General features: G+C 34.8%; 1 protein-coding gene across 1 annotated transcript; it reads left to right on the top strand.

Moving 5' to 3' along the window:
- The first annotated feature begins 1,082 nt into the window (after window positions 1-1,082).
- On the top strand, window positions 1,083-21,075 carry LOC117234957 (allatostatins). Its single transcript, XM_033496549.1, has 3 exons — window positions 1,083-1,283; window positions 19,232-19,522; window positions 19,735-21,075. The coding sequence occupies exons 2-3, from the start codon at window positions 19,262-19,264 to the stop codon at window positions 20,062-20,064; spliced, it is 591 nt and encodes a 196-aa protein (XP_033352440.1). The 5' UTR covers window positions 1,083-1,283; window positions 19,232-19,261; the 3' UTR covers window positions 20,065-21,075.
- The last annotated feature ends 930 nt before the right edge of the window (window positions 21,076-22,005 follow it).

The raw sequence follows: 22,005 nt of genomic DNA, 5'->3' as shown, positions 1-22,005 counted from the left end.
GTTGCAAAGTCATCTCTTTTGCGCTAAATTAACTTTTCTTCGACGGTAACAAGCAATTCGAACTGGTCGTCGAATAATTATCAAACCATAAAATAGCATAAAAATGCACAGAACTGCAGCATTTCTTGAAACGCAATTTCAAATTCACAAGAAAAGGTCATTTCATTCTTAGAAAAGTAGAGAAATCGCAAAATACGACTATACGGAAGGGTAAATCCACAGATTAGGTTACGTTCACGTGCAAAACTTTGGCTTTTAACGATCCTAAGTTCACGAACTTCTCCATTTCAGCCGTCATGCGTACACGGTTGAAACATCAGCATTTAATATTCATTTAGAACATCATTAAAATCCTGCATAACCGTAATAAAGAAAGAACAAACAGAAAGATAAAATCGGATTATTCCGGCGTATTTTGCCACACTCTCTTACTTCGAAGATTCCAAAATGTATTTTATCAAAATGCCTATTCTTAATTCTCCCCTTGCATATAAATATTTCTATTAAAATTCCATATAAAACAACAATTTCCAAAAGCGTGTTTAATCACAATGAAAAGAAGAAGAGATAAAATAAGTACGATAAATAAAAAACAAAATAAAAGAAACGAAATAGAAGCAAATTATTCACACGCGTTTTACCACGCCGAATATCGAACACAACTCACGACAACGAAAAATACTACGTTTCACCATAAATCAACCACCTCACAAAACTTTTTAAATTCGTTTGACCAGAGAAACCTATTCTCGACCCTTTCTCCGTTCAAATCTATTTATTCACTTGAAACGACATTTCCAAAGTTCTGCTTAACAGAGCAACAAAGAACAACGAGGCAGTAAATTAAATATAAGGAATAAAATAGAACCGAGTTGTTCGCACGTATTTTATCAGACCGACTTCGAAGGCAGCTCGCGACGAAGAGAATTGAATGCCGATCGCGAGAAGCGCGCGTATGCGCACACGGTGTGTGCGAAAAAGACGACTATACCAGGATCAAGGTTGGACAGAGAGAGATGGAGATCGAGAAGAGCAGAGGGGTAGTCGACACGCGCGGCCCACGGCACACAGGCGGCTTACACGCGTATAAAGGGTGGCGTCGCGATGCCCTGATCGGCATATCTCGTGTAGACAGCAAACTCGCGGCGCTCGGCATCGTACACTCAACCTCGAACACCTTACCTACGATTGTGAACCACGTGAAACGGAAACGGAGCTACAGTTTCGACTCCCAAGGGAACATCCACCTCGATACATCGTCTACTTCGCTTCTATAGCAACAGGTGAGCTGATCGTTTCTTCGATATCGCGGCTACCGGTGTATTTTTCTTACTATTTGTCTATTTCGTTCGGTGAAAAGATTGTTTGGAGAATTCCTACGACGTATCAGCTGTGAATAGTTATAGCGGTTGAACTTTGTAAGAAAACATTGGTGTTGGGATTTCTTTTTGAAAATAACTCGTACGAGCTGCGAACAGGAATATAAATATACAGGTTTGATTTTGTGACAGAAGATCGATAGGATTCTTTATGAAACGATATAATTAATAGGAATCGAAGTTTACGAGACAAGTTGGTGTTATTTCCTGAGAATTCATATAAGCTGTGCGTTAGTATATAATTGTAGGAGTTGAATTTTTCGAGAAAAAGGTGAGAAGATTGGAAAAGTTCATTCATATAAATATAGTGTTCGAATTTTATGGGAGAGAATTGGAGAGATTGGCGATGGATGGCTTTGGCTATGATGCGATGAGACAATTTTAAAAAATTAGAATTTCGTCCTATGGGTTTGGGTTGAAAATCTAAATACAAATGTGCATATAACACAATATGACAATTGAGAAATAGGAAGTATAGTTTCTATTAATAGTATTTCATTTCACCCGTAAGATGATTTTTAAGTTGTATATTAAATTTTGCTTCTTAACGCTTGATAATGACTATTTGAAGATTTATAGGGGGTGTAGTGAGGTGATTAGGTGGAAAACTGTGATAAGTGATACAATTTTCGTGTGAAGATCTCGATACAATGATATTTAAGGTAGCTCGATGCTTTCGATCTTGAAAAATAGAAATTGTCAATTCTGAAACGTTTAGAATTTTGTTTTTAGATTTAGGGATGATTTGACAAAAATTACGAACTGTAGTTTCTATTGGTTTGGTTTGTATTTTAGTGTCGTATTTGAAATACATTTCAAACACAGAATGCAATTTTTAGATTTCTAGGATAGAATTTCGGTTCGTACATCCGAAGGAAAATGCGAGCCTTGTGAAGAATAATTACCGAGAAATAGAGATCAAGTACAGATCCAACGATGTCAATGTTAAGATAATATTTAACACGACGTGGAAAAAGTCCTTTGTGAAACGATTTAGACGAACGAAAAGGAAAAAACCACAAAAAGGAAGAATATTTCCCGCTACGAATAGAAATAACGCGAATGTAAAGAAATAGAAGGAAATTTGAATCTTCGTCCAGTTTCATCGATCAAATTTTCGTGAAACGTGACGTTCTATTTATCTTCGAATCTATAAGTTTGTTGCGCCAAAAATCGACGGATTCTCTCTTGAAAAAACTCGAGCGTAATTGGATTCCATGGGATGGATACTTCCATACCGTTCCACACAATTAGGATCCCCATGTAATAAAGCGAGCGCGATGTTATAAAAGGGATATTCCTTGCTTAACGCGACGTTGTTCCAGCCGAATACTAACGTTGAGATATTGGACCTGTCTAACGCAATTGCAATTGAAGCGTTCTTACAACGTTTTTGAGACGTCCATTCAATTTGGTTAATGCAGACGTCTACTCCGCGAACGAAATCTCTTGAGAAATTTGACGATTCGTAATTTGCAAGACTACGGCGCAAAGCGGAAACTCTAATCGTTTTAAACGCAGTACAGCGCAAGAAGTGAAAGTCTCTCCCTTTTGATATTTGTAATTTCGTGTGGCATTCGCTAGAATTATCTTACTATGCCAATAGCGTGGCGAATTTATAGAAAATTTATAGAGAATTGTTTAAGAACCATCAGATTTCCAACCTCTGGATAACTCGAGATATTTTATTCGAAAATTTTTGAAATTTACTACTGAAATTGTTGGTGATTTTATTTATTTACGATAGAGTAGAGCGAAGGCTTAAAGTGAAATACTGAAAATTGAAAAGCGGAATATTATAAAAATTGAAAGTCGAGATAATCGAAGTTTGAACGAATGATTTAGATTAGATTTAGTTGATTTAGATTAAATTATGATTAGATTTAGATTATGTGGTTTATCTTACTTCAATTTGCCTGTTCTACATTTTATACGATAAATGTCATTCGTGGTTTGTATCGCGAAGGACATAGATGGATACGGAAATTTAAAATACCTAGCTGTTAGTCACATCTGACTTCACAAATTAAGGGGTGAGACCGTAACATCAATCAGCCAGAGGCAGAAAAGGAGAGAAGAGGCGATTTTTTATTCATGAGACCAACAAAACGCTCACCTGTTGCTCGAAAGAGGAAACTATGTTTTAAGCACGTTCTTGAAATACTAATGAAAGCAGCGTTAGGCAGGAATTCGATAGATTGTTTATAACATTGAATTCAACTTTTCGATAATTCCTCAGTGTATTAAATTTTAATTTCTATAATGTTTACGATATTTCATTTCCCTCTTTGAACGTTCATACTTTCTTATTGAGCGAATTTTTCGTAAAATTAATTAAATTCAAATATCTAATCATCTCTTAATATATTAAGTTATAGTTCTCGATACAATTAGCGATTAAACTTTGATGGTCTCCTAAAGAAACGCGAACGAGCTTATAACACTGACATTAAAAATATTAAATTATATCGTATCGCTGTATTTTCGCTCTCTTAATCGTCACGTATCTTGGAAGCAGCGTGTAGATAAAAGTCGAGTCAATTTTTACTATCCGCACCATTGGGGAAAAAGTCGTTGGAAGAAGAAAAGAAACACGAAGGAAAGTGGACAGAGAAATTAGAACTGTGGAAAAAGTTAGAAAAGATGAGGACGGAGTGCTGGAATGAGAAGCAGTGCCCGACTCGAAATGTCTCCGGTCATAGTAAACGTGACAGACAGTCCGGAAGAATTCTAAAAGTACAGTTGTAAAAAGAGACGACAGAAAAGTTTTGCGAGAACGTACCCATCGGTGACAAATCGCATGGTACAAAAGTAACGTTAGCAGTTTGCTCTTTTCGACGAAGAAATCAAAATGACAACTCGTTGTGCTTTTTATGAAAGAAACGAGTACACTCGGCGAAAACAATTAACCACTGTTTCAAAAAAAAAAAAAAAAAAATTATAAATTGTAATTTTAATCTTTCTTTTCTTTTCTCGTGAGATTGACGGCAACTGGTTCTTTTTCTCGTCGCTTGTAACTGAATCAATTATAGCTGTATGAAGTATAGCTGGTTTGATTTAACGTAGGATACTTCAAAAAAGATTATTCTTTTAATGGAAAACCTTATTATTCCGCGCGCCAAGATTCGTCAAATTACTAAATTACGATGGGGCGCGAAACTTCTGCGAAGGAATTTCTTATTAACACTGGCACTTGAAGAATTTCAATCTCCGTAGAATCCTTTCTTCAATTTACATGCGTATTCTAATAAGTATCGCATTTTCGGCCATCTAATAATTTCATTTTTGTTACTAGCTTCATAATCAGCGGATTACTTTTTATCGGACATGATCATTTTCTGGGACAGGAGTAATTAACGCGTTTTGTTTAAAATTCCACATATAGTAAAGCAATACTAAATTACGGAGAAATAATAAGTTTACATGATCATAAAGAGAATTTACCTACGAAGGCATTCAAATGAAATTTTGTTATTTTAATTGTGTCGCATTACATTCCATACAAATTATATATGTACCTTTTTCTTGTTGATTTCTTAATTTTGACATCACTTGTTGTATAAGAAGTTAATTGTCAGATTCGGAGGTATAAGTCTCCTAAATTAGATGATAAATTTATGAACTTTCGTAAACAGTCAAGGATACATCTAATATTACGACAATCGATATTTTCTAAATGTTCAATGGATTGTAAAAACACATATTTAATTATTTATGATGCGATAACTATTGCTTACGAAGTTATTAAGATTTATTAAAATCATTGTACACATAATAACAAGTTTCGGAACTAGCTTATGAGATATGAACCAGTTGGGGTGAAATGTCAAATGTTACTTTTCTATCTGAATAACAAAACACTTTTTTTTTCCTAAAAGATATTTCAATCGTCGCTTGAAAATGATCCCTCATTTATTATTTATCGCCAGGGCATTTTCCCGTGTTTGCGTGTTTGCCACGCGAAAACATTGTCTTCAAACATAGCAAACGTTTCTCTACCCCGTATAAAAACAGTTGACCGATCGTTGGGCAGATTGTTCGTCAACCCGAAAACGTTGGTGCTCGCGTTCGTAATTATTTCGCTATTCTTTTGCATCACGCAGATAGAATTCGTTATTTGTAAACTATTTTTAGATGTATTACAAATATTTATACTTAAAAGAATATATGTATTTTTATTTTATTAATGGTTTATTAATGGAACACGACATCTCTTTGACCTGTCAGTCACGATAAAAGGTAAAAAGAGTTTCAAAATTTTTAATTATGCGAGGAATGATCGATTTGTTTGCGACGTGTCTACGAACAAAAATTTCTCATAGCCCACTTTGCGTTTGTATAACGGATGACTGACTTGGATAATAAATTTTCGCTATAGCGACAGGCTGTGGAGGCGTCAAGAACGATGCATAATAAAATTGTATGATCCACGATGCACGAATGTTAACTAATGATCGATGTAGCCGCAAAAGACAAACGACGATACAACAAAAAAGTATCTCTTCTTTCGTGACACCCGTTAGTAACGTGTGACGACGTTAAATTCGAGCTTTGTGCCAATGTGAACAAGCATTGATGAGAGTTTGAATAAAAACGTAATAAGAAACAAGATCACCCTACTTTTTTCCAGCCAATGCCGAAGTAATTTGATTAATTGCTCAGGGAAAATAGCGAGTTTAAAAATGAGTTATTCGTTAATGAGAAGAGTCATGGACTACTGTTGATTATTCTAATGACATAAACAATCGCTTGATCTCGCTTCAATTAGTTGCGACAAATGTAAATAAAATTAACATTCGTCGTCCTGATGGATATGCTATAAAAATAAATATTTTCACGAATGTAAGTAAAGAAATGGCATTTAAATATTTAGATTTGTTTTATCTTTTCAATAATGGAAATAATACTCATTTTTACGATTTTTTCATATTGTGTATAGATCTTTTGTATATGTTCGCATATTTATTTGTATATTTAGTTACATAAACATGTAGTCTGCCAGTGGAGAATCACGTGCGTTAAGAACAGCAAGAGCACGTGTAGAATTTTGACAAAAAATACAGATTTTTTAAATCTTTTTTAAAAGAATAAATTTAAAAAAAAAGTAAAAAAGATACGAATGTCGTTGGGTGTACCTTTCGAAATCAGAGACGAAGAGTTTTTCTTTTAAAACATTATTTGGATAACGAGGATAACGTATATAACGTATTTTCACAAACGTATATAGATAAATAACAATCGTTTAGCTTTTATAATCACAGTACGATTAAATACGAGATTTGTATCGTTCGAATAATTACTACTGAATATACACACCGTATATGGGATTATTCTCGTATACGAAAAAGGAAAACCATTTTATTTCGATGCAATTGAAATATAAATTACCATAGGAATCGGACAAAAGAGGCACATACATTTTTTTGAAACCGTTATCGCACTTCTCGTTCTTCTCGTTTTTCATTCTCAATTACTGTATTCTCGTGGTTGTTACTATGAAATATATCTACTTATTTAATTGATTATTTATTCAAATTAATTAAATCATTTGCACAAATAAATTGATAAGTGACAATTGACCATCGGCATTCCTAAACTGCAATGATATATATAATTATTATTCTTGTACATGAGGTGTCAGAAATAATGAAATTGCTTTAAAATTTTTACGGAGAATCAGATAATTTCCCCGTAGCCATCGGATAGGTTTTTTAAATAAGTTCACAGCGTAATACTTATGGACCTACCAATACTAATACTAATAATATATGGAGGAAGAATTTCATGTTGAAAAGTTAAAGCTTGTGATTAAAAGAATTACCTAACGAATATTGTAGAATTGGAAACTACGATTTCGTTCGAATAACTATTCGAACCGTCGGAAAGTTTTACGGTGATATGTTTTTAACCGCGCTGGGTCATCGAAAGCTGTTAAATTGATTCGGAAATGTCACAAGAACGTGTCGCTTCGATTCGAACAATTTTACTGAAAACATACCACTCCTGTTACTAATTAGAAATATATATATATATCATTAAAAATCTACGAATAAATAAATAAAAAATAAATAACGATAAAAACATAGCGTAATACTACATAAGCAAAAATAGTAGATAATTCATTATTTAAAAAATAAAGGAAGATAGTCAAGAAAATTCTCTCACAGCCAGCGGCAACATTTTTATTATTCCTCCGTTATTTCCAGACACTTATGTTCCCATAAAAATGGTCCAATTAATATGCACAGGATCTTTCTTTAGTAAATATCCTCTGATAATAAATCGTTACTCCCATCAAACTTTTTAGCTCTAAGTCAATTCGATACGCCCGAAGGATGTACCTCTATTTAAAAAAATGAAACAAAATGAACGAATACATAAATTTCTAAGAATAGACTTCTAAACGTAAAATTTTTACACGAACTCTTTAGGTCTCAAAATACCATATAGATCTTGAAAATTTCACAAGATCGTTATTTAGAATATCACTCAAACTTTCACCGTAATTCGTATTTCAAACAGAATTTAAAACAAAAGGATCGGAAATTCATTAGCAGCGTTCAGCACGAGTATCGACTAACTCTTTGACTAAAGTAAGATTTTTTAATTATCTCGACGACAAGACTAAAACTTCGAGTTCCTCGTAATATCTTCTTTATCATTTACGGGCGTCACTGGTTCAATAAAATTGATATCGAAACTTTCGTTCCATGGATAGCAATCGCCTCTTCTTTCGAGGCCACGGAATAATCGAATGCTCCAATCGGACGCGAAGTTTTCGTGCTGTCCGAGTTGTTAAGATTCTAAGAGAATATTGGTCGAAACTTTGATCGCACGTGATAGAAGTATACAGTGAATGCCTTTTGACTCGCTACAAATTGTGTTACAGATCTAGAAAACGGATTTATTTCGTGATCCTGGCGCGAATCTTATACAAGTCCGTGCAAATTGTTACGATCGATCTGTTGTGGTGTGCGGAGAGTTTATGATACGATCGAAAAACGTTAGAGCGACGGAGAGTTTACCAGAGTCCAATTCTTTCCTTTTATTATTTTCTTCCAGATAATTTACAATTTTTTTGTGAGAACATTCGATGAATTCGGAAATATTGGAACATTTAAGTAGTATAAGTCAACGATCTCAGCTAGTACAGGTCAACGTTAGTACGGGAACGCGTTTGTAGGTTGTGCAATTGTTTAAAAATGTCTTAAACCGTAAGAATATTTACTCGTTTGCTTTTTATTTTCTTCTATCAATAATTTAAATAGTTTTGGAGAATTTTCTACGAGTCGTAATTTATTTAATATTTTTTATTGACTTCGTAAATTACTAGGATAGTATTAAGCAAGATAATACTTTTCTAAATGTAATTACGTGAACTGTCAACGATAAAGATATCTATACTCCAAATATTTATACTACAATTATGCATATTCGAAATATTTATATTCCAAGTATAGCATGCATCAATTATTTATAAATATTTATATACTATATCTATCTATCTATAGTATCAATTACGTATATTTTAACTATTTTGTTCCTATTAAATATGTTTACAAATTTTTAGAAATCAAACATTTTACAAGTGTCTAATTTGTATGTGCAGGATCGCTTTCATCAAAATAATACAATCACGAAGATAAGTTTTCTTTCATCGCGACAATACAACGCTTCAACAAATATTGACGACCGCACATAAACACTTATTACAAACGCTTATTATTATCATAAAATGATCGTAAACCAGAGAATAACAGAACATAAAATAGATCGTGTACAATATAAAATGATCGTATATCGGAAAAACACGTAAAATACTTTATGTCTATGCGTCGATCAATATCAATTGCTACTTGCTACTTCAATTTAGAATTTCTTTATCTCCTAATTTCTGTTATGACATCCTCGTAATACGATCGTTTTCGCGCGTTTCCATGAACATTGTGTCCCAAACGACGAGAAAACGAGAGCAGTGGGTGGAGTAGAAAGGAAAAGCACGGATCAGGCGAGGTTATTAAAACAGCGTTATTAGCGAATCTTTTGTAGCTTATAAGCAGCGTGCAGAGCACAGTTATTGCTTATCTCGCGCGTATGAAATCTGAAAGTGGGCTAATCAGCCTGCCACGACGAACCACTAGCTCACGACAACTTTTCAGTTTACTACCAGTCGTTTAATAACAATTCTCTGTTTGGTGCTGCGTGGCTTTCTGCTTTAATATGCGTCGCTCTTTGATAACCTATGTAAATTGCTCTGTTCTCGCGATCGCTTAAGTAGCAAGGATTGCTGTTCATTTCGCGATGAATAATTCGCAGATTTTGAGAATTTACTCGGTGATTTGTCAGTCTAGCCATCTTTCTCTAGATTTTAGTTCAACGCTGTGAACTGATTTTATTACAAATAGAAATGATTAATCGCAGCTTAAATAATTCTTGGATCTCTCGAATCGATTTAGCCATATTTTGTCAATTTATGTATTTTTCAGGTGGCAGATTATAAAAATTCAATTGATTATTTTGGAATAAGCTATCGTTATATTTCTCGCGTTGATTTAATCGACGAAACAGAATTTTTATAATGATATGTAATAAATTTTTTTAATTATACCTCGTTCTACCGATCATTTCGGAAGAGATAATTCCTGGCTTCTGTTTGTATTTATTCAGCGATCTTTTAGTTCTTTAGAATAGATTAAGTAGAATTGGCTTCGTAACATTGGCTAACTTCCGTAACTCCGATCCTTGACCCATACTACTTAAATAATACCTCGAGGTATTAGGATTGAGAAAGATTAAATAGAATTTGTTTCATGACATTGAGCAACTTCACTAGCGGCGATCGTTGACCTATATTACTTAAATCTTCCAATATTATCCAATATTATCCCCAACTTTTAAAATTTTGAATTCTCTATGTCTCAAAAAATTTAAATTTAAATGTGTTTAAATTTATCATATTCAAAATTGTACAAAAATTGTTCCTCAGTTTTCCTTTTTCTCTCGTCCAGTAAATCGTATTATCGCGTAGGATTACCAGCAATTTATTAATATTCCACGTTCTTATGGCTGATCTCTCTCTATAAATGTACGTTAAACGGAAAGCTTGACCCAATTCGATGACACGATTTATGACCACAAACACGGGTATCTAACAGTTTCGAATGCGAAACCACACTTTACCGTCTCGTCTTGTGTTCGAACTGTGCTACAACTTGGAAATTCTCTGCCATAATGTAGCGGTCCCTTGTATTGTATTTCAATCAGACGCATCAAGAAAGGAAACTAGCGAAAGGCGAAACTACTCGTAGTTTCCCCTTTTTGCAACTTTGACGAAACTTTCAATAGTAATTTCCTTTAAAATAGTATAATCTGGAACTTGGATGAAACTCTGGTTATTAGAAGCGTCCCTCTAATTATTATAATATTTACCTTGTACGTCTCCAAATATTAATACTTATAGAATCTTTGTACTATCTAAATAAAACATTAGAAAAATTATATCAACGATAGGATGTAACTGTTTCATACTATTGTCCTAAATTTTAGCATTTGTCAAAGTTTCACATGAAATTACGTTTTTGTAAAAACTATATCGGTGATGATGATGTTATCACTGGAAGTTTTTCCGCAATTGCCAACATTACAGAACACAAAATTTAATGTAAGAAATTTGTTTCCCATTCTTTCAAATATTAATAATACCGTAAAATACAAATAAAAGATTAAAAATTGCTGTATCGAATACAACAATCTGTCTCTTCGACAACAACGACAAAGAACTTTAGATTCAGATACCAGGCATAAATTCGTATTTAGAAAATACAAGATTCTTTTTAGTCGATGCTTAATATCGAAATTTTCAATGTCAAATCGTCCCAATGATTGTCGGTTTTCGTCCAAAAACCATGAAATCGCCCCAAGTACGAAGAAGTTTGCCGAACCCTATTTATTTCTAGAAATGAATTAAAATGGTAATTCGTCTCTATAAATTTTAAACATTACAGTATCCCATCGCCGAGATAAAATTGGAAATCTGACATTTCGCCTCGAAGAAAGTAAAAGAACAAAAGTGCGGAAAGAAGCGATATTTGGTCCGTTAACAAGATCGCTATCACTTTCATCGACAACGTCGTCATTGATAATGATCCACCGCGCGTGAAATTCGCCTTTCGATGCAACGTGACATTACGATTTTTATGATTGCTCAGCTTCACGGTTTCATCGTCGTATCGTTCTTTTCCGTATTTCTACTTTCTCCACGTTACTTTCATGACGTGCTTCGCGTAAAATTTACTGACCGTGTCTCGATATCTACGTCAACTTGCTCCAGCTGTCCGTCTTTATTCTTTCTCGTTATCGTGCTGTACAGTGTGCTACATATACAGTGACTCGTGCAATTATGATCAAATAGTTGGAACAATCAAATTTACAAAGAGACACGATGATCGTCTGCCTTTTCTCTCTTCGATGCGCAAGTTGCATCGCATCGATTCCATCAAAATAACGTAGGTGACCTAACTATAGCATTTTTGTTTTTGCGTGCTTCAGCGAAGAATTTAGAAATTAAAAATTCAAACGATTCGACAAAGATACGAGAAACAAGAGATTCAAACAATTTACGAAGTGGAATTTCCAATCGAAAGTTCGAGGAATCGGAAATGTTGTTATAGAAAATTAAAGAAACGGAGATTGTTACGTTGTTTTGGAATTAGTTCGTGGAACTTAGTCGTCTCTGCTGTACCGGAAGCTAGTGCGATGTCGTAAAGGGCAGTGGAATATGGAAGACACGTTAACAAGGTTTAATTTCACGACATGGGGCGCGTTTCCTCTCTCTCTCGAGGGAGAAATATCGAGAAGCGAGGATAATCTCGTTTCCGGGACGAAGTAGCACGTATACGCATGTACCTGTTCACAAGTCTATCGATGAGATCCATGATAATCGCAACAATAACGCGTCTCAAGCTTTTCCTACTCGAGTTCTCGTATATTGTTCATGGACTAGCTACTCCTTCCGTTTATGTAGAAAGATCGTAAAAATTGCTTTTAAAGATTCAGTGGAACAAGAAAATTCTTAAAGGATCTAGCGATAGGTAAAAACGTTAATGGGATCAAGTAGGGTATATTAGAAAAATGTTGATAAAGGAATAAAAACGAAGATGCAGTTTTTATATTGTGATATAATTATATTATAGTGATTTCATCTAAACGAAATGAAATTATATTTCTCCGCAAATTAAACGATAGTTCCTAAATAATAATGACGTTATACGTATCTTCGAAACAGAAAAAGAACCACTACTCGACCATCAAAAAAGACCTACCCTATCACGTCTTGAATTCCCTCAGGAAAGTCCGTTCATTTGGTCAACGAGACCAATTTCATTAAATCGGATGAAGAGGGCGAAGGTAAGTGGGTGTCTATCAACAAGGGTCTATCGGAGGCAACTTAAAATTTCATTAACGAATCGTCGATGGGTTTGCAACGGAGCACGCGTTAATCGCATTTCCGGTTACCAAGTATATCATAGGGGGTGGCTTCCTGTCGCGAACTAAAAAGCGATCCTGCGTCCAGTCTTCCACTGTGCTTTTCCAAAGCATCCGGTTAAACTACGATTGGTGTAATACAGATGAGATCGCTAATGAATAAGCGACGAAGTAAAAAAGAGAACAAAGTAAAGTAAACGAAAGTAAATAAAACAATTATTAATCTCGTAAGTTCCATCTCCGTAATATCACGTTCGATATATTACGTAAAGCGCTTCTTTATCACGCGTTCTCCTGAAAACAGATTTTTCGTAACAGGGCAATGATCAGAGTTACGTTTCACTTACGTAAGGAAGTTGTATCCGAGAAAGAACTACGTATGCAGAAATTTCTATAAAAAAGCACTATGCGTTAAATATAATAATTTTCTATGAAAAAGAACAGAAAAATATCGCGAAATTATTAAAAATTCGATTGAAATTAAGTTGTTATAACTGAACTGAATTAAAAGCTAGCAAAATAAAAGACAGGAAAATCGCAAGCATCGAACAGCTAACACCGTCATTATCAGAAATAGTTCAAAGAAAGATATTTTGGATTTAAACGAAACCTTATATTTAATTCTTTTGATTTTTATAGAGACCAAATATTTCTCATTTACTAAAAGTTCGAGTCAACAGTGAATCATAGGAATCTAACCAACCAACTAGAACACAACCACAAATTCGTAACAACGTTCTGAAAAAGTATGTTAACTATATGGAAATGGTCAATGACCAATAATAGCAACATGTGGCGGAAACGATTAAAATTACAACTTGGCAGCGTGACGTCTCAAACCTCTGACACAGATGTCAATCAGAAACTCACGAATTTGCCAATGGTTTTCGAAACATAGTCGAATCACTGCCGTTTCAGCCCTGCCAACTGTCGTCCATCGGAAACTTTCCCAAGTGACGATTGAATTAAGCTCGTCGTCCAGTCAGACCAGTCAGACACATTCCGTATGACTCCTGCGCTATCGATCCAGCTATGCGTACTTGTTTGCATATGTCTGCATACGTTGATGATAGTCCATTTCATTCGACCAACACGTACGACCGGTATATAGTTGAACACTTACGTTGCACTGTCCGATATTTAATTGCCGGGGAAACGCGGAAATTGGTCCGGAAACGTCACACGACAGCACTCGAGAGAACTTTGGCAATTCGTTTTTGAAATTGACACGATTTCAACCGACGCGATTTTCTTACGTATCCAGTCGGTGTCTTCATTTCAGTATATTCATTTTTGATTTTTGTTCGTAATTCAAAGAAGCATCTATCGTATTTGGCGGCGATTGGAACGATGCTTGTACTTTTATTTCTAATTCCTTCAAGGAACATTTTGTCGTCGTTCGTTTTTTGATAAAAAGTTGGAATTTTTGTGATCGACTTTGACACGATCTTGTTAAGCATATACGATGTCTGTAAAAAGTACTTGTACGCCATTGTATCTATTATAGTATTTACTTTATTATAGTACTAATTAATTAGCTGCAAGTATATCGAATTCCGTATTATTTAGCAGTACGTGAATGTACGTTGTTTTGTACAATGGAAAGCAGTTAGAAGTCTCTTTAGAAGAGAAATTACTATACCAACGATAAGTTATTACGTTATTAGGAGAGAAACCTGTCACGACGAATAACTGTATTATAGCAAGAAATCGTTTATTTTGTCATACATTATTAGAATAGTTCATTTCGGAATAAGAGACGCAGTAATGAAAAATAAATACCAGTTTGATTTTATGAAAGAAAAAATACGTTCAGAATTACGCATACGAGCGTTTAATGACACAGTCCAATATCTTTTTTCTTCTCTTTCAGATGTAATCGTACCTTTCGATAATTTAATAACAAGAGGAAACTTCTGAATTTTATTTTAAAATGTTTAAAGAAACTCTAATGCCACGGAGTATATAATTACCAAATTTTTTTTGAAGATTAAGACAGTGGCTGTAAAATTGCACTTCTATCACTTTGGAGATTACCATCTAACGACGTCGTAGCTCGTGAACTTAAAACTCGTGAGTAAGTGAGATTTACGAAAGCCTTTTAGGAGTTTCTTCGCGGATTAAAGAAACGCCATAGTAGGAAGGGAAATAATTTTTCAGCAAAGATCATCGGTACAGGTTTCCTCGGGAAGAAACTCCAAAGTATCCAGACACTCGCTTATTTTTGGCATTTTGTGTATTTCGAAATTACGAATAAATCAAACTGCATAATGCGAAGATTTATATTTTTGGATACGACTAGAGAATCGGTACTTAAATAGAGATTCGTTTTGCCTATTAAAAGTAATTATTAAAAAAGTTAAAAACATTAAGAATTACGTAAAACAGAAATACTTATCGTTACACACAGTGTCCAAAGAGAATAGTCAGAACGCGAGAAATATTGTTCGCCTCCAAAGGAGCATTAATGGAAACGCAAATACCTGTCGTAACACAAAACGTTGCTTACGGAAAGACTATTAAAAATAGGAAAAAATGAACACATAGCAGATCTCTCAAAGTACACGCAGCAAACACGTGGAACAGGCTGATTCAAAGCAGCTGGATAATCGATACGAAGCACGATACAAGACACGTGATCGATGTCCCCAAACGAATCAGATAAATCACATCTCGGCATACCCATCTTCCCGTTTCCTTTCACGCCCTCTTTTCAACGTTTTTGCCAGTCCAGTAACCCAAAATTCATCACATTCGCGTGGAAAAGCCATAGAAAAGAACTTTGATGAATCGAGACGGAATGATTATTCAAAGCAATTTGCAATTTTATGGGAACTTCCTATTCCTCTTCGTTTTTCTCGCTTCTCTTCCTCGTTACTCTCTCTCTCTCTCTTTTTTTTTTTACGTGCTAATGCATCTTCATCCAGCGAAGATCGAAAAGGCAGATTTACGCCGGCGAATTAACTCGGCGGGACGAAAGTCCGGCAAATTGATATTTCTCGTGCAATAAAAATACGAGCGTCGCTGTAATTAAAAACTAAATTCATTGGTTAAGAGAGAGTCGAGGCACCTGTTGCGATGCAGACAATTTTATAGGGTTTCTCGTTTATCAGAGTTTACTCTCGAATTTCTATGAAACTACATTGATTATACGTACCAAGTTTTCCAGAGAGTTGTATTTCTATTAATTTGTGGAAATTCTGTTCGCGAATATCGAAGTATCGAAGGATTCGGTCTTCGAATTTCTATTAAATCGAGGAAATCGTTGAAAAATTTCTTTGCCGAAATTGTTGGCAAAGTTTCCTTACGTAAATTACGAAGATCTTACCAATTAACTGTACTAATCAAAGTAAATGTACCAAATCAAGCGTGTGAATGCTATTTAAATATTAATCGTAGTTATTAATACTTTATCAGGAAAAAACGAAAATCAACGAAAAATACTTTCTCTCTAAGTACTTATCCTGGGATTTTTCAAAAATAGAATTACCAATTTTATGATAGAATTCCAAGGCAGTGCACGACAATCTTAACAGTATTTTAGAATATTGAATCGCGTCTCTTCAATACGAGAGATGCCACTATCGAGCTTAAGCGAATTGGAACTCAGTTAATCCGATAATCATTAGGAATTCGTGGTCGCATTTAGGATGAGCGATTACACGTGTTGTTGTACGATACTGAAACCGCGTATCATTGGTTATCTGTTCAATATTCGATACAGAAGTCCACTGAATATCGGTATTTCTTGGTCATACTTGATTACGACTAATGAAAATGATCAAACGTCAAGAATTTTCACAACAACGATGATTCTATTAAATGAATATAAATTTCTTGATCATCGTTCATCTTTATTTTGACGTTTCGTGGAATGAAAATAAAGAATATTTTATTCTTTTATTTATCATGAAGAATATAAGAATACAACTGCAAATATAATATCATGGTCCATTTCTTTTTCATCGTCATTATTGAAAAAAGCGAATATCTATAGCAAAGACTAAGTCGTTACTTCGACTAAAAGCTTTTCTCTAAAACGCAACTGCAACACCGTTGATTCTCAAAATTTCGGATCACCAATTCTCCAATTTTATGGTCACGTAGCAAAATTTGAGAACCTTTCCTGTAAAGAATAGCTTTCTCTGTATTAAGAGAGACGTATCTTTAGTGAAATTTGTCGTTGTTTCGCGCAAAACAATTTTTCTCGAAGAAAGAAACACCATCCCGAAAGGGTTATTAACACCTCTGTACGTTAGAGCCAGCCGATTCGTGAGATTAGTTCTGAAAATATCGATTCGTACGCCGAGAAGCAAGATTTCTCGCGAAGCTCGTGAAAATTTCAGTGGTACCTACCTAACATTTACCAGGACGTTTCATTTCTGTGAGATACCCGTGGAAATTAAATCGGCCTCGATTTAAAGTGGCAATTCCGAGTGAAACGAAAGGCCAACACCGGGAAACTAGGATACGCGTTCCCGGAGCTCATCTCGTTCAATTTACAGGATTTACAATCGTTCGTGGCTCTCGAAAGAATCGTTGGTAGCGTCGGATTTTTCGGCTGAATCGTGGATCGTAAACCTTGATCGTTTTACCATTTCTCGCGTGTTTGTTGTAAAAAGAGAAAGAGAAAGAGAGGAAGACGAAACGGTCGACGTGAAAAACTGTTTTAGTATCTGCTAGCCTGTATCAATTACCCGGTTAAAATTTGATCAATCGTTAAAATATAATAGAAATTTATTGGAACTTCAGTCGCGTCTTTGGTTCTTACAAGAACCAAGACAGTTCGGATTTTTTTAGTAGTAAAAATTTAAAAATGTTACTTTGTCAAATTTTAATACTACGAAAGGCACGATTCTTTGGAAATTAAGTAAGTTGAAAATACTTAAAAAATGTATTATTTTATAGATTTTACTTGACGCGGGATTCTGAAATATACGTAGAAGAATAGATCTTTGAAAATAAAGTATTTTTAAAGTACGTGATACGTGGAGTGGAATAAATATGGTGGAAGCGAAGAACGTAAAGAAATTCGCAAAGGAATATAAATGGAAATGGACCGACAGTGGTCAGAAACGCGAAACGAATATGCTGGAAACTATTGTACTGTATAAATATTACGAACCAGTATAGCGCGAAAATATTTGAACTTTCTATTTCTTTAAAAAATACATCTTCTCGTGGAAAGTTAATATACCAATCTATGTAGAAAACAATTTATCCGAGGAATCTTTTTAAAAATTCCCGAATTTCTATAACCTACTGCTTCCGAGCAAAAAAACTTTGAAAGTTTAATTTAAAACAGATACAATAATTCTTCTGCTAGGTATAACAATACATTGGGAAATATATAATTGATTAAATAAATAATGACAACGACGATATCGAATATCTATGAGATCACTTAACTTTTCCGCGGTGAACTCGTTAAGAGTTTCGGTTTTGCATTTTCGATGTAAATCCGCGTTGTGATTATGACGAAAAGATTTCGGATAAAATCGGGTCGGCAACGAAATTTCGGCAACTGGATTCGGACTACGAAGGTGGAAATTCTTAACAGATTAGATACACGGGAAAGCAATTTTCGAGGCAATGTGTCGTGTCACTTGCTATTCATGATTTGTGAATTTTGAAACCCAATTCGAAATTAGGAAACAGATTGCTTCCATTCCGGTAAAATATCTCCTGATTCGAATGGTTTTCGATGAAACGATATTTGGGCGACAAATATTACCATAGTTGGTTGCATACTTTTAGAAAATACATCCTACAGCTTTCGATAAAAAATTCAATCAAGCGAGATTAAATATAAAATAATAAATTGTCGATTAAACTCTATATTTATACATTATATTGTAGAAATCACGGATCAATTATCTTTATGGATTTATTTACTGTGATTTAAATGCGATATAACTAAGACAACTAAATCGATAATTCACAACTCACGAACTAACAGTTGGCAACTCGTAACAACTCGGCAATTAATGATTAACCAACTCGCAACTCGCTCTCAACTCGACTCGACTCAACTGACGACTCGCAACTTACAGCTCACAGCTCACAATTGATTAACCCGCGACTAATCGCAGCTTCCTCGCTACTGCAACTAGTCGCAATTCAGTCGTAAATACGGTTTTGGTATTCCTAGTACGCACATGTGTTCCACAGACGTGGATGACAAGTACACCTTTTGTAATTAACCAATGTCGTAAAGGGCCACGGGTATATGTCCCATAGGAATTTCCCATCTTCTTCGGCCCGTCATCGCTTCTATTGTTTTCTACCTGTAGTTCACCGGTCTTCTCCTTTTCTCCAGGATTCTTCCCCGATACTGCAATATTTAACTGCATTTCTATCTTTTTCAGGACAGAGTTAAACGGAAAGAGAACTTTACAATGAAGATTAGGACAGGTTTGTTAACGACGAGCGTAGCTTTTCTTTATTTGATCGGGATCGTGGAAAGACCAGTTTTGGCGATGGAAGAAGCACCGCCTTATTCCACGAACCTTCATGATTATAATGCTATGTTGAATTCTATGGAATTTGACGACTCCGTGCCTGACAAAAGAGCTTATACTTACGTTTCCGAATATAAGAGGCTACCAGTGTACAACTTTGGTATTGGAAAACGTTGGATAGACACAAGCGATAACAAGGTAGGAACATACCTAAGAAGAAGATTCTTTTACATATTACGAAACAATATATTTTTCTAATCAAACTTTTCCATGTTAGAAGCTTCCTTTCGAAAAGAAAGATATTATAAACGTGCGCAAATTGTACAATAGCCCTTTTTCTCTCGATATGGCCAACCCACCCATTCTTCTAAGATGCGATTCTACGAAATAATTAAATTCCATAATTGCAGAGAGGACGCGACTACTCGTTCGGTCTTGGTAAACGCAGGCAATACAGTTTCGGTCTAGGGAAACGAAACGATAACTCGGACTACCCTGTCAGATTAAACATGGACTATCTCCCCGTGGATAATCTCGCTTATCATTCGCAAGAGAATTTGGACGATCTTTTGGAGGCGAAACGTAGCAGACCCTATAGTTTTGGATTGGGTAAAAGGGCGACTCATCCGAACAACGGACAGCCGATAGGACCGAAGAGACCAAACGATTTGATGAGCCAAAGATATCACTTTGGCCTTGGCAAGAGGCTGCCCGAAGACGAGGAGAATTCGTCGCAATAGGATTCTTCGCGAAGGATGTCTTGCTCGACGATCCATTTGAATGGTGTCGCCGACGTTTATGGCAATGTAGCTCTAATTCGATGTCGCAGAGTTTTATTGTCAGACAAAGTATATCGATAACGCAACAATAAAGACGCGTTTGAAAGTTTCAACGTCTCTTACATCTTGTTCAGGCTTTGTGTTCCATTTTTATCATCTACCTATCGAATTCTCTTTCTTTACGTCTGATAATATCGGTGGTGGTTTTTAATTTGATCGATGTTATATGAGTAAAAGTAACCGCAGAGCTGGGTGGATCGTTCCATCGTTTGGACGACGGTTGAATCGAATGGAAAAGCGGCGTGTCAAAGTTGGGCAAATGTTATTTGAAACGGAAATAAAGGAGCGTAACTTGAGGCGATGCGTCGATTTTAATTAATTGTTTTCGTTCGAACTTTATTTTCGCGAGAATGAATTTTACCTTATGCCGAGATAATACTTTTTTATTTCAATTAACGCTTTGGAATGTACCAAGGAACGATTTAAATACGGTCTCTGTGTACATTTAAATTATACTTTTGCATGCATATACAAATAACAAACCCAGACTATTTCACGAAATAAACGTCATCTTGCTTTCCTCGTTTCAAGTCCTCCTTTTGATTGTATACTTGAATAATAAACGTGTACGAGGAAGTTTGTGTCTTCGGTACAATTTGCGTAATAGAATCAGAAATCATGCGAAAAATTACTCTAGAAAATATTTACTCGAACAAATATGGAACAAGGTACGATCAAATAATTCGGAGAAGAATCATATTCATCTTTGAATACGTCGAAGCGCAATTATTTAAGAATAATTACAAAATTGATCTAAAAAGGAAAACATGTTATTTAAACGATCGATTTTCAGATATTTTATTTAAACAATACCTAAGATGTCGATGTGGTGATTATTTTTGTATGGCGATGTTTGGCTCGGCTTGGTGGTTAAGACGTTTGTACCAATAAAATGTGTTTGAAACGATCGAATTACGAGTGTTTTGAGATTTATACACATGGATTTGAAAATGCTTTATTAGAAGGTTCATATCGTGTACATTGATTTGTTCAATAAATAATATCGAAAATGCTGAGTAGCGGAGAATCGTTATTAAATAATTTCTATCGTAATAAGTAACGTTCATATAATATATTACGTAATAAATGTAAATTTCAATAACAACGACATAAACTATGTCGCATTAAAAAATAATGTTTGGTGAATAATTTATCTTTGACGATTTCAAATAACAAATGAACAGTTCTTGTGACAATTTTTCAAAATAAAGCATTTTTAGACCTACGAATGTATCGTGTATTCCTTACTTTATTTATATAAATAAATTTTATTCGTTGCACGAAGAGGAAATTCTATAAATTAACAGCAATGTCCTGGAGCTTGTTAACGTTGTTTCAAATAAACTGGTATTTTATCTAGGTTGACAAGTTATTGCGAGATGGAACGCTGAAATGGTTTGTCGTTTCGCTTTCAAATCGAATTTACCCAGCTCTGTATCCCTTTTTTTCATATCCATTTGCGACTATGAATTTAAATAAGGCTATCGTTCATACCGAAATATACAGAAACATCGATCCACTGCAATTGTATACATTCGCTGTACTTTAAAAATCCCTATGAATGTTACCGTTTTACGTAAGATCTCGATTGTCATCAGAATAAAAGATACTAGATACTTGTAGTTAAGTATTATTTTTACAGAATTAAGAATATTCTAGACGAACCTTGTTTAAACTTTTGTCCAGGTGTTTATCCAATAAATGTTCTTCAAAAAGAAAAAAGAAAAAAAAAGAGAAAAGTGATGATGCCTTAAAAATCCTTGACAAACCTTATCGAGGATAAACAAAGGACTTTGAACGTTGAAAAACGCGAATGCTTCCAGAATCATTCGAGATAGACTT

Source organism: Bombus vosnesenskii, unplaced genomic scaffold (genome assembly GCF_011952255.1).
Source record: "Bombus vosnesenskii isolate JDL3184/JDL3185 unplaced genomic scaffold, Bvos_JDL3184-5_v1.1 scf7180000013311, whole genome shotgun sequence".
Lineage (NCBI taxonomy): Eukaryota > Metazoa > Arthropoda > Insecta > Hymenoptera > Apidae > Bombus > Bombus vosnesenskii.
This window is presented reverse-complemented; position numbering and strand designations above follow the sequence as displayed.